Source organism: Sinocyclocheilus grahami, unplaced genomic scaffold (genome assembly GCF_001515645.1).
Source record: "Sinocyclocheilus grahami isolate Dianchi unplaced genomic scaffold, SAMN03320097.WGS_v1.1 scaffold862.1, whole genome shotgun sequence".
Lineage (NCBI taxonomy): Eukaryota > Metazoa > Chordata > Actinopteri > Cypriniformes > Cyprinidae > Sinocyclocheilus > Sinocyclocheilus grahami.
The window spans coordinates 212825-225950 of record NW_015506041.1 but is presented as its reverse complement, the minus strand read 5'-3'; the positions used below and the strand labels follow the sequence as shown (position 1 = coordinate 225950).

General features: G+C 37.1%; 1 protein-coding gene across 1 annotated transcript in view; it reads left to right on the top strand.

Annotated features, from left to right (window-relative positions):
* LOC107563207 (G1/S-specific cyclin-E2-like) overlaps window positions 1-12994 on the top strand; it is a 22461-nt gene extending 9467 nt beyond the window's left edge. Inside the window, exons 5-10 of the mRNA XM_016248014.1 lie at window positions 8618-8764; window positions 9602-9697; window positions 10124-10258; window positions 10341-10452; window positions 11785-11942; window positions 12544-12994. Coding sequence (XP_016103500.1) covers window positions 8618-8764; window positions 9602-9697; window positions 10124-10258; window positions 10341-10452; window positions 11785-11942; window positions 12544-12627 — 732 coding nt within the window. The 3' untranslated portion in view covers window positions 12628-12994. The remainder of the gene's footprint in view (window positions 1-8617; window positions 8765-9601; window positions 9698-10123; window positions 10259-10340; window positions 10453-11784; window positions 11943-12543) is intronic.
* The last annotated feature ends 132 nt before the right edge of the window (window positions 12995-13126 follow it).

Below are 13126 nucleotides of genomic sequence, written 5' to 3'. Positions count from 1 at the left end.
ATACTTTTTTCTATACCAATTTTATGAAATCAATTTTAACAAGATTACATTATCTAAAAAAAAAACTTTTGGTTTTATTTTTCAGCTTGTTGATGTTTATACAAACTCAAAGAATCTTCTCCTGAGCCACTGCACAAAGGAACAAAATGTAACCAACACAATAAATCAGTGCAAATAGTTTTAATAAAGCTCAAATAGTCTTCAGTTTACACATCTGTTACATTTTGGCTACATTTACACTAGTTAGTGTTCTTTTTAAATGCATAGCTCGGACAGAATCATGATTTCTATTTATTTTCCACTGATTTACTGATGAGCATTAGCAGCTTCCAGCGCTGTCTGCTTGTGTTCTCTCTTCCATGATCGCTGCTCTGACTCACATATTTATGGTGGCCGAGAAGTGCAGAGCAAATCACAATTCTGAAAACAAAATAACAAATTACAAACGCAAATGCAAGTCTAAAAAACAAAATAACAATTCAGAAAGCACAACAACAATTCAGAAAACATTATAACAAGTCAGAAAACACAATGACAATTCAGACAAACCGGAAGAGGTAGGTATAGTTTGAGACAGCGCCATTGGTTTGAGATTACTCACCGCTGACTGGACGAGACATCTGTCAATCAACGTATACAGGGACGAACCAGCCTAAGAACAGCAGAGTCGTGGTAGAAAGTTTGGAGATGGTATTAAAGTAGCTCAGATTTAATGTATTGTATGAGTTGCCCTTACTCTGGAATAAAAAATACTGGGTGTCTATTTAGATTTAGTTAAATGCAGTTGTAAATCATCAGCTCCAGTGGCTTAGATGGATAAGTGCGTGCCCTTGGCTATTTGACGCGATCGACCTGGGTTCGATCCCGCCATTTGCCGAACTTTTTTTTCTCCCTTTTCAAATCTCGTATCACATCGTAAAGGCATTTATTTTCAATAAAAATTAAGGAAATAATCAAAAAGTTTAAAATAAAGTATCGGGTAGGGTTAGGGTAGGTGTAGGGAGGGCTTTATTGTACCAATAAGGTGGCATTCATTTAATAATTAAAATGATAATTTACACTCAATACGTTATTATTGCATACTGTTTTATAATGTACTACAATACTGAAGTGCAGATAATTGCCACTATTTGCAACAAGTAGTATACTTGATAGTAGAAATCCTGCTATTTTAACATAGTGTAAATAGGTATTTGCACTTAGTGTAAATAGCATATTGCTAAAAATACTGCTATTTTCACTTAGTGTAAATAGAATCCATTGCTAATACGAGATTTGAAAAGGGAGGGAAAAAAAGTTTGGCAAAAGGTGGGCTCGAACCCGGGTCAATCGCGTCAAAAAGCCAATGACACACACTTATCCATCTGCGCCACTGGAACTGATGACTTACATTGACTTTTAACTAAATGTAAATAGACACTCCGTATTTTTTATTCCATAGTAAGGGCAATTCATACAATACATTTAAACTGAGCTACTTTAATACCATCTCCGAACTTTCTACCACGACTGTTCTTCGGCTGGTTCTTGCTGTATATGTTGATTGACAGATGTCTCGTCCACTCAGCGGTGAGTAATCCCAAACCAATGGCGCCATCTCAACTATACCTACCTCTTCCGGTTTGTCTGATTTGTCGTTGTGTTTTCTGACTTGTTAATTTGTTTTCGAATTTGTCGTTGTGTTTTCTGACTTGTTATAATGTTTTCTGAATTGTTGTTGTGCTTTCTGAATTGTTGTTTTGTTTTTTAGACTTGCATTTGCATTTGTTATTTTGTTTTCAGAATTGTGATTTGCTCTGCACTTCTCGGCCACCGTACATATTTAATTTAAGCAACATTACATGGCCAAAACACACATTAGACGGCAATCAGAAGTTATTACAAACACTCGATGGCGGTTTAAAGTGAGTTTTGAGTAAAAGCGGAATATAAATCTTATTTATTATCTTATGTAGCAGGATGCTACAGTTTGCATGAATGTTCACATAACGCGCTTTCGGTCATGTAACATTAGTATGAACGGACATCTGCATATGAACGGAACTCCACGCAGCTCCTGCTCTATTCTCCATTGGAAATGAATGACTGAATGACCGGTCTGTCGCTTGTCTGAGATAGTGGAAAGCCGGCTTGAAACGCCAGTATGGCGAGGATCGTTTTCATTTTAAAACATAAATGCACCAGTGTAAATGTAGCCTTACATCTAAGGGGGCTGGGACGCATTCACACTACAGCCTCACGTGTGCGCCACATCTCTGAGTGTAACCGGTGTAAACTAGTAGGTGTGTTCGACTTGACGCGGACCGACTGTGCAGACCGATCGGTGTATTACAGTACCACGAGAGCTAAAGAGAGCAGACTGCTCCGTGCACTTTCGAATCGTTCTCGCGGATGTCAAACACTGATCGATCTGCGCCGCACCTCTTCTAGTCGAACACACCGGCTAGTGCTGCAGGCTTAAGGCCAAAGTATACTTCGGCCGTCCGCGTCATGTCATTTTTGTCATCAGGAGGGCTCGCGGACAGCCGCGCACCCCGTCCGCGACCACGTACAACAGCGCATACGCGAGGTGAAAGTTGAGACAGAGCGCAAGTCAAACTGCACCTGTGTCGAGCTCGTCTGAGCGCAAGACGGAACGGAACGCGGAAAGTGAAGTATACCTGGGCTTTTATTGGCTCACTGACACTGATGAGATTAACCCTTTAGGTATCAAAATTTGGTACTGAACGACAGTACGTTTTTCGATACTCGATGGTATCGAGGCAATTCGGTCGGTGCCTAAAAATTATCGAACTCGATACCCAGCCCTAGCTAGGACTGGAAGATGACAGTCTCTCAGATGAAAGCCTCTCCCCTTTGGACCTCTCTCTGGGTTCTTAAATACTGCTCCACTTACACCTTAACGAGCTGGAACCCAAATAAAGTGGCACTCCCAAAACCTGTGAAGTGGATAGTGGGAGGAGCAACAGGAGACACAAAGAGAAAACACCGGGACACCAGCAGCAAATTAAAAATATGTCCCTATGGACTAGGGATGCACTATATTATCGAACCGATATCGGAATCGGCTGATAATGGCTTTAAATGTACATATCGGCATCGGCCCGATATCTTGCCGATAAGAGGAATACATTAACTCACGTGTGCTCAGGGTGTGCTAGCGATCAGATCACGTCAACAGTGCGATTAGATCATGTCAGCATTGTGGCTCATTCTTGAAGCAAAGTTTTGCCTGAATAATGATTAGATTCACTGTTGTAGGATCGCTGCATTTAAACTGAGAATGCACATACAGAATGATGCACGGCAGCCTCCCCCGTGTCCTAATGTCCGTTCGGTAAGGAGTTTTAATTCCGTAGGGGGCGCTGTTGGCCTACTTTTAATAAAATTAAAGTAAAATACACAAATAACATTTAGACCAGGGGTGACCAAACTCGGTCCTGGAGGGCCGGTGTCCTGCAGAGTTTTGCTCCAACCCCAATCAGACACCTGAACCAGCTAATCAAGCTCTTACTAGACATACTAGAAACTTCGTGGCAGGTGTGTTGAGGCAAGTTGGAGCTAAACTCTGCAGAACCCTCCAGGACTGAGTTTGGGCACCCCTGATTTAGACTGATTCTAATTAAATAAAGCAGTAATTGATGTCATAAAATCATTAGTATGTTTTGATTTAAAGGTCAGAAGCTAAAGCTTACATTAATTATTTTTTTTTAAATCACAAACATGACACTTGTAAATTAAATAATTTTATATATACTGATTTATTCATTAATGTGTAATATGTTATATTTTTTAAACAAATTATGAGCTCTAAAAGATTTTCAGAATTTTTACAACTCTTTTGCTTTAGACCATCTACAGATGTTAAATCTTAAAATAAAATGTTCAGGTTACTACTGCATCTTTCTCGGGGAAAAAATGCAGCGATTGATATATAGTTTATGTAAAGCTATTTTCAAAGCTTCAGTGTACTGTCATTATAAAAGAACTTCATTATTGTTTATTTAATTTTAACAAGTTCTTGTTAAAAACTAACCAAAATTAAAAATAGTTTGCTTATAATTTCCACACAGGAGAGACTTGGTGTTGTTTCCAAACAAAAGGAAATATATCGGCATCGCTATCGGCCAAAAAGAGCTGAAAAATATCGGCAAAAATCCAATATCGTGCATCCCTACTGTGGACGTAACATTATAGACAGTGAGAATGTGAAATATATATATCATATATAGTGTCTTTCTTTCTTTCTTTCAACTATTTTCACTGGTTTTATTGGTTTAGAGACCACCAGATGTCCACCAGAAGCATTCCTTGCTTATTATTTGAATGCTAAATGCAGCCCTTCAATAATGTAACAAAATTAATTGATCAGACAAATATTTAATATACTGTATGCTTTTTTTATTGATTAAAGGAAAGAACAAAAAGGATGACATATAATTCATATATTTATCTGACTGCAACATAATCTGACTCCATTAAAGCTGTTATTTATTTAACCCCTGTTTGCATGTCAAAGAGAACTGATTGGAAAATGTTAGATTCAATGTAGGATCTCCCAGATCAAGTTAATTTCACTTCTTAATACCCTGAGCAAAGCATCGTTAAACATGAGTGGATTACAAACACCCAAAACCAACTGAAGGAAAAGACCATAAACCTGGAGGCAAATGGGTGGAGATCTAGATACTAGAAGGTAGAAGCGTGTGAACATATTCTCCTCAATATACGTTTAAGCAGTAGTTCCTAGATTGTACATTAGGATATTAATATAGTGCATTTCTATTCAGTTCATAAACCGGCAGATGAGACCAAACATGAAGTAGTTAACACCAAACATGTTAGAACCAAGCATGCCACACGAGTCCTGAAAAGTGAAGCCAGAGCGTCTCGATCGCCCCCCAGGTCACTGGCTGCAGTATAGGTCATAAACCCCGCCCTCTCCGTGTAATGTAATGGGACCTGAGACAAACTAAACAATCAAATTACACTTCAAATATTTTTTTCCAAAAATATTTTCTGTAATTTTAAGTAGTTCTTAGCATGCTTATGTAGTAGAGCAGTGCAATTAATCGAAATACAATTTCGATTTCGGTCTCCAATGATTATGAAAATACAATAATCAAGATAAAACTATTATTGCACCCCCTTTCCAGCGGTGTGCTTTTGCTCCTCCATAAAAACCCAATTTCACGTGCAAATCAGTAAAATCATGTAACGTGACTTGCAAAATGGGACGTGATTGATTTAATCGTGTTTTAAAAGCGCGAAAGAGCACTGTTCCTCAGAAGGTTTTCTGTGCATGCACTCAGAGACGGAACAGAACACGGACAAAGTCAACTTTTAGCTCAAGGTGCGCGCATAAACGGTCAGATACATGCTAAAATGTGTCAAAATGCAGCACTTGGTGATTATTCACATAAACTCTCGTCAGTTATGTAATATGTGAACATAAACAGTTGAGAATGAAAATACATGTGTAACCGTAAACTGGATCCATGCGTTTCTTAAAGTGACAGCAGCCTAATATTCCTGCTGCTGACTGTTTGCTTCATATTAATCAAACAACAAAAGACAAAGAGAAAATCACTCGCTGCTCTTGACTGAGGGACTTTTGTAGCTTTAATAAGAAACAAAGGAAGTGTAATTCTTAGTGAAGACTATTCTATTTTATTTTACATTCAATTATTCAGTTTCTGTAATAGGCTGTTGAATACTTTAGACTTGCATGAAAATTTTAAAGCACTGTTTGTTCCATTTGTATCTTTTTTTCTATTGTATTTATCCTTTGCTTTTTTTTTTATTACTGACTGTTTAATTATTTTCAATAATTTGAGGACTTTTTTTTCTTTTTTTTACTAATATTAGTTACCGTAGTATTTTGCTGTGGTATTGAGAATTGTGAAATTTCTCAAAATCTCTAAATGTCTCCAAAATGTAGATGTCAGCAACCTTATTTACAGAAAATATATGTTTGATATATATCGCTATCGTTAAATAAATCACTCGTATAAAGTTTTGGTCAATGTGGCCCACTTATAATCATGTTAAATAATCGTGATTACATTATTGACCAAAATAATCGTTATTATGATTTCTGCCATAATCCAGCAGTCCTATGATGTATGTTCAAGTGTTCTTTTTCTTAATCAGTTTGCTTTTATTAGTTGTTTGATGCTGTAAAAACAGGGTGTGGTGTCTAGGGCTGTCACGATAACCGCAATATCGCAATACTATTGACGAGCAAACCACAGAGGAATGCGAGAACCGCAGCAACCACGATTTTTGCATGTTTTCTTTTTTCGTAAGGTTATGCCCTTCTCGTTTTACACTTCATGAATGTGGACTGAATATTAAACAAGTTAGTAATGATAACATAATGTGTACCATGCTCCGCAGATTTGCACTTAACAAGCCTAAACAGACAGCGAATGAGAGAGAGATCAACTGAGCATGTGCGATTACTTGCGAGTCATATATATATTGTGAAAATAGGTAGTCATGTCCAAGGAAAGCCAAATCTCTGTCTTAGCATCGACGCATTGCTGGTCAGCTGAGCCTTCTAACGTGGCGCTCAAAGTTAAAATGATTTCAACAGTGTTTCATTATGTCTCTCTTTGAATGAGTAACGTGACTTGCAAAATGGGACGTGATTGATTTAATCGTGTTTTAAAAGCGCGAAAGAGCACTGTTCCTCAGAAGGTTTTCTGTGCATGCACTCAGAGACGGAACAGAACACGGACAAAGTCAACTTTTAGCTCAAGGTGCGCGCATAAACGGTCAGATACATGCTAAAATGTGTCAAAATGCAGCACTTGGTGATTATTCACATAAACTCTCGTCAGTTATGTAATATGTGAACATAAACAGTTGAGAATGAAAATACATGTGTAACCGTAAACTGGATCCATGCGTTTCTTAAAGTGACAGCAGCCTAATATTCCTGCTGCTGACTGTTTGCTTCATATTAATCAAACAACAAAAGACAAAGAGAAAATCACTCGCTGCTCTTGACTGAGGGACTTTTGTAGCTTTAATAAGAAACAAAGGAAGTGTAATTCTTAGTGAAGACTATTCTATTTTATTTTACATTCAATTATTCAGTTTCTGTAATAGGCTGTTGAATACTTTAGACTTGCATGAAAATTTTAAAGCACTGTTTGTTCCATTTGTATCTTTTTTTCTATTGTATTTATCCTTTGCTTTTTTTTTTATTACTGACTGTTTAATTATTTTCAATAATTTGAGGACTTTTTTTTCTTTTTTTTACTAATATTAGTTACCGTAGTATTTTGCTGTGGTATTGAGAATTGTGAAATTTCTCAAAATCTCTAAATGTCTCCAAAATGTAGATGTCAGCAACCTTATTTACAGAAAATATATGTTTGATATATATCGCTATCGTTAAATAAATCACTCGTATAAAGTTTTGGTCAATGTGGCCCACTTATAATCATGTTAAATAATCGTGATTACATTATTGACCAAAATAATCGTTATTATGATTTCTGCCATAATCCAGCAGTCCTATGATGTATGTTCAAGTGTTCTTTTTCTTAATCAGTTTGCTTTTATTAGTTGTTTGATGCTGTAAAAACAGGGTGTGGTGTCTAGGGCTGTCACGATAACCGCAATATCGCAATACTATTGACGAGCAAACCACAGAGGAATGCGAGAACCGCAGCAACCACGATTTTTGCATGTTTTCTTTTTTCGTAAGGTTATGCCCTTCTCGTTTTACACTTCATGAATGTGGACTGAATATTAAACAAGTTAGTAATGATAACATAATGTGTACCATGCTCCGCAGATTTGCACTTAACAAGCCTAAACAGACAGCGAATGAGAGAGAGATCAACTGAGCATGTGCGATTACTTGCGAGTCATATATATATTGTGAAAATAGGTAGTCATGTCCAAGGAAAGCCAAATCTCTGTCTTAGCATCGACGCATTGCTGGTCAGCTGAGCCTTCTAACGTGGCGCTCAAAGTTAAAATGATTTCAACAGTGTTTCATTATGTCTCTCTTTGAATGAATCAGCGTTTTTGAACGTGTAGTTGAACAAACGGTTTAAAGACTGACTGACTGACATTCCGTCTAGAATGCACAGGTGGAAATATCAATAGAAAGTCTCTTGTCCAGTCAGTTATACATAGGCTAACAATAGCCTAATAGATTTTATTGTCAGGTTTATGTTCTGTTATGTGGATCATTATTTTGTCATTCTCTTCTGTTTACTTCACATCCTGTTTCATTGGTTTCTGAATATGACCTTGTTATATCATAATCTATAGCAATCTATAGCAATGAGGTCTACTCTTATATTAAGAGTTCTTTAGTAAAACTTGCTTTAAGAGTTTTGTGAATAGGTTTTAAGCTTAAACTCCTGGTTAGGAAGTACTAAAAGGAGCATTTGCTCACAGCAGCTGATTTGAAGTTCAGCATTGCATTTGTTAAACTTGTCAGAGAATCCCTCTCCCAGACATTTTCTCTAGTTTATTCCCTTGATAATGCAAAAAAAACATCAAAACATCACAAGTTGAATCGACTAGTCAACTAGAGTCAGTAACTGGTTGTAGAAATATCTTCCAGCTCTTCATCTTTCTCTCTCTGTAGGTGTGCGAATCGTACACACTTCACAGACAGACCTTCTACCTGGCTCAGGACTTCTTTGACAGGTACATGTTGTCCCAAAGTGATGTGCAGAAGGATCAGCTGCAGCTCATAGGAATCACTGCTCTGTTCATCTCCTCCAAAATAGAGGTATACAAGTGTTTAATAACTCTCTGCTCAATATAATCTATGAATAACAATGAACTGTTACAATTATACACTTATTTTCACATAGCTATGAGAAGCATTAAACATGGACGCACGTGCATTTGCCGTACTGTATTAAAGCTTTAATCAGGATAAAACCGTATATTAAAAGCTAACAGAAGCAATAGCATTTACAAATAACAGTGTATCTAAAAGTATGAGACAACAACAAACAAAAACCATAGGCCTACCATTAAAAGCCATGTGCAGCCAGGTTCTGCACGATCCTCTTCAATAATATCCTCTGCTTCTCAATCGGGCTCAAACTGATAAGCGATATTAACAACGCCTTGTTTACAATACAACTGGAGCACATGCTGCTGAGGTGAGGGGCGGGACGTTTAGACACGCGCTAGAGGCGGTTTAGCCAATCATAACACACTGGGCTAGCTAACCAATCAGAGCCCATCGCCTATTTCTGAGGGAGGGGCTTCATAAAAGCAGGAAATGATCAGTGCGTTTCTCAAAGAAGGGACAGAGCGGTGTGGAATAAAGGTAAATTATGTGAAAAATAATGCGTTTTTTTTTTTTAAACGAAGCATTAACATGTTAGACTGCACCCAAAACCAGTGAACCACCCCTTTAAAAGATTGTGTTTACTTTGTTTTGATCACATGCTTGATTTAGGCACTTGTTAAGTTGTGATGTTAACCTACAGTTCACAGTCCACTCTAAACGCAAGCAGCATGCTGTGTCAAATATAAATTAATCTCATTTTGACCTACTGTCTGCATGGGAAATAGATCACTGCAAATCACTGCATGTTCCTTGTTCTTACAGGAAATATATCCTCCACAAATCACTGAGCTGGCTTATGTGTCTGACGGAGCCTGTCTGGAGGAGGAGATCCTGCAGATGGAGCTGATCATGTTGAAGGTGTGGACAGAGAAATCACTTCTGGTTCTGTGTCCTTTCATATGAGGATGCAAAAATCATTAGAGAAATGAAAAAAAATAAGTTTTATCAATAAAATGTCAAAACATGGATAAATAGATATAAAAAACACAACATATGTTGAAAACAATTATATACAATTCAGTTTGTTGCATTTTATGCATCTTTATTTTTGATTACCAATTTTCTGGCAAATCTCATTCACATCATGAATTTTTTTAATTGAACGATTATTTACTGGACCGAATGGGCCCGTTTTTAATGTTTGCATTGCAAGGTCTTGATGACTCAAGGTAGTAAAGTTGAAAACAGGGAACATAAAAACATCTAATAAAAAATTAAATGAGAAAGTATTTCTTTTAGTGTGTATAAGTGTGCTATTTAAACGTGTCTGTATGTACTCGACAGGCGTTAAACTGGGATCTTTGTCCAGAGACTGTGCTCTCGTGGATGAAGCTCTACATTCAGATCGCCTCACTGTACGATCTCACCAATCTATTAGTGGCGCAGTTTCCTCAGGAAACCTACATTCAGATCACACAGGTGCACACGCTTTCCACACACCATTATACACTATTAAATTATCTAATAAAAATATCTTGACAGCTTGTGTTGTTTGTTTTAGCTCTTGGATTTGTGCATCCTTGATATCAACTCTTTGGACTTTAAATACGGAGTCTTAGCAGCAGCTGCTTTTTGCCACTTCATGTCAGCTGATGTTGTCCAAAAAGTATCGGGTAAGACATTAATTTGCAAGGTCTACTGTTATATAAGCTAGGGCTGTGCCATATTGAAGAAAAATGCGATATGCAATACCTTGTTAAATAATGCGATATTCAATATGCGATACGATATTGACTTAAGTGTGTAAAATCATTTAAAATTATATTTTAAAATATTTTAACATGTAAATTATATAACCAATATATGTTTCACATTCTTTCTTGGAAATGAAAGCATCACTACAACTTCTGAATGTGACCTGCAGTGTTTTAGCAGTACATAAAGTAGTCACAAATCAGATGATTTAATTTGAACATCAATGTGAACAAACAAAAACATTAATGCCACTTATTTTATATCAATGTAACTTTGCTTTCCGTTTATTACTTAAAGTACCTGGGGCGTGTCTAGAGCATTTTAAATGGGGGGCCAGTCGGGGGCACTGGCTCAAAAGAGGGTGTCCCGGGGGGGGGAACGATGTTTGCGGAACGATGCGGGGGGGGTGTCTGTGGACCGATGTATGTTAAAAGCACACGTCTAGTTTTGTGTGAGTGAAGGAAATCCGCCTGGGGTGGCCAGCCAAATTTCAGGGGGGGGCCGGTGCCACCACGTAGACACGCCCCTGTATACCACAGCAAAAACTATAGCCTAAGAAAGTTCAAACATGATGTGAACAGACAGTAAAAAAAAAAGGGAAAGAAAAAAAGAACAAATACACAAATTACAAGCATAGATCAAATAAACAGTAGTATTCAATGTACAGAAATGTAATGTGTAAAATAACACTGCATAGTGTTCACTATGAATTAAACTTAGATGAATCCGCCTGGGGTGGCCAGCCAAATTTCAGGGGGGGGCCGGTGCCACCACGTAGACACGCCCCTGTATACCACAGCAAAAACTATAGCCTAAGAAAGTTCAAACATGATGTGAACCGACAGTAAAAAAAAAAAGGGAAAGAAAAAAAGAACAAATACACAAATTACAAGCATAGATCAAATAAACAGTAGTATTCAATGTACAGAAATGTAATAAGTGTAAAATAACACTGCATAGTGTTCACTATGAATTAAACTTAGATGAATCTTTGTTAAAGCTGTGTTTTGTTGTTTGATTAACATTAGTGACATATTGGAAAACATACCTTGGACGTTTTGCCATAAACGGCACACACGTTCTTACGTAGTTACTAATTACAAACATACATTTTTAAAAATAAATATAACTGCATCAGAATTTGCATTGTAGTTTTTTTTTTTTTACTGAGCAGAGTGTGAAGAGTAGCAGTTTTGAACATGTTGATGTGTCTCAGCGTAGATCAGATGAAGTGTTTGTCCTCCACACAGGACTGAAGTGGGAGGCCATTGAGACGTGTGTGAACTGGATGGCTCCTTTCGTGGAGACCTTGATGTGTTATAAGAGCGCACAGCTGAAGGAATTTGGCCAAGTGCCGTCTGAGGACAGACACAACATTCAGACACACGGGGACTACCTCTGCATGCTGGTGGGTCTAGTGCTTAACTAATATGTGACCCTGGACCACAAAACCAGTCATAAGGGTCGATTTTGTGAAATTGAGATTTATACATCAATGGAAAGCTTATTTATTCAGCTTTCAGGTTAGGATAGGACAATATTTGGCCGAGAATACAACTATTTGAAAATCTGGAATCTGAGGGTGCAAAAAAAATCGAAATACTGAGAAAATCGCCTTTGAATTTGTCCAAATGAAGTCCTTAGCAATGCATATTATTAATCAAAAATTAAGTTTTGATATATTTACGGTAGGAAATGTACAAAATATCTTCATGGAACATGATCTTTACTTAATGTCCTAATGATTTTTGGCATAAAAGAAAAATCGATAATTTTGACCCATACAATGTTTTTTTGGCTATTGCTACAAATATACCCCAGCGACTGCTTTTGTGCTCCAGGGTCACATATTAATCATAGACATCAATGCAGTCAATGGATGTTGAAGTTCAGAGGTGGTATGAGAGGAACAGAATCATCAGCATGTTGTGCTCGTTTGGTTCTGCAGTGGCATTGTTTCAGCCAGGTGCATTTAACCGTTCTCAAGTCTTTGTCGTTCTCATTTACAGAAAGAGGCTCAGGAGAAACAGTCAGAAAGCCTGGAGCACTTCTTCCCACCAACACCTCCCAGCAGCGCTGAGAAACCCAGCTAACACTAGTGTTCACACAGCAGGATCAGTGTACTGTGATTTTTACCGTCACTAGTTCTAGACTTCATCTCAAAGTTCAGGTCATAAGTTGTAAAACTGTAATATGTACTATGCACAGGGCTTGACTGGTATTTAAGTTAACAAAATAGGCTTTAAGAAACTGCGCTGTTTTGTGTTCTGAACAGACAACTTATGTTCCCTAGTGTTGGGTTATGGTTCTCTTATACTTTATAGTACAAAAATATTTGTAGAAAAAATAAGAGCAGGCCTCAGGATTGCTAGTGTGGTTTTTTTTTTATTTTTATTTAATTTTATTTTTCGGGTTCAAATGATGACTTAAAATGTGATTAATGAAAATATCAAATTTCCTGTCGGCACAATGTTCTTTATTATACATCATAATTTAAGTATACTGTTCATTTGTATATAGATTGCAAGATGTTTAAATAAATATATATATATATATATATATATATATATATATATATATATACTAATATCA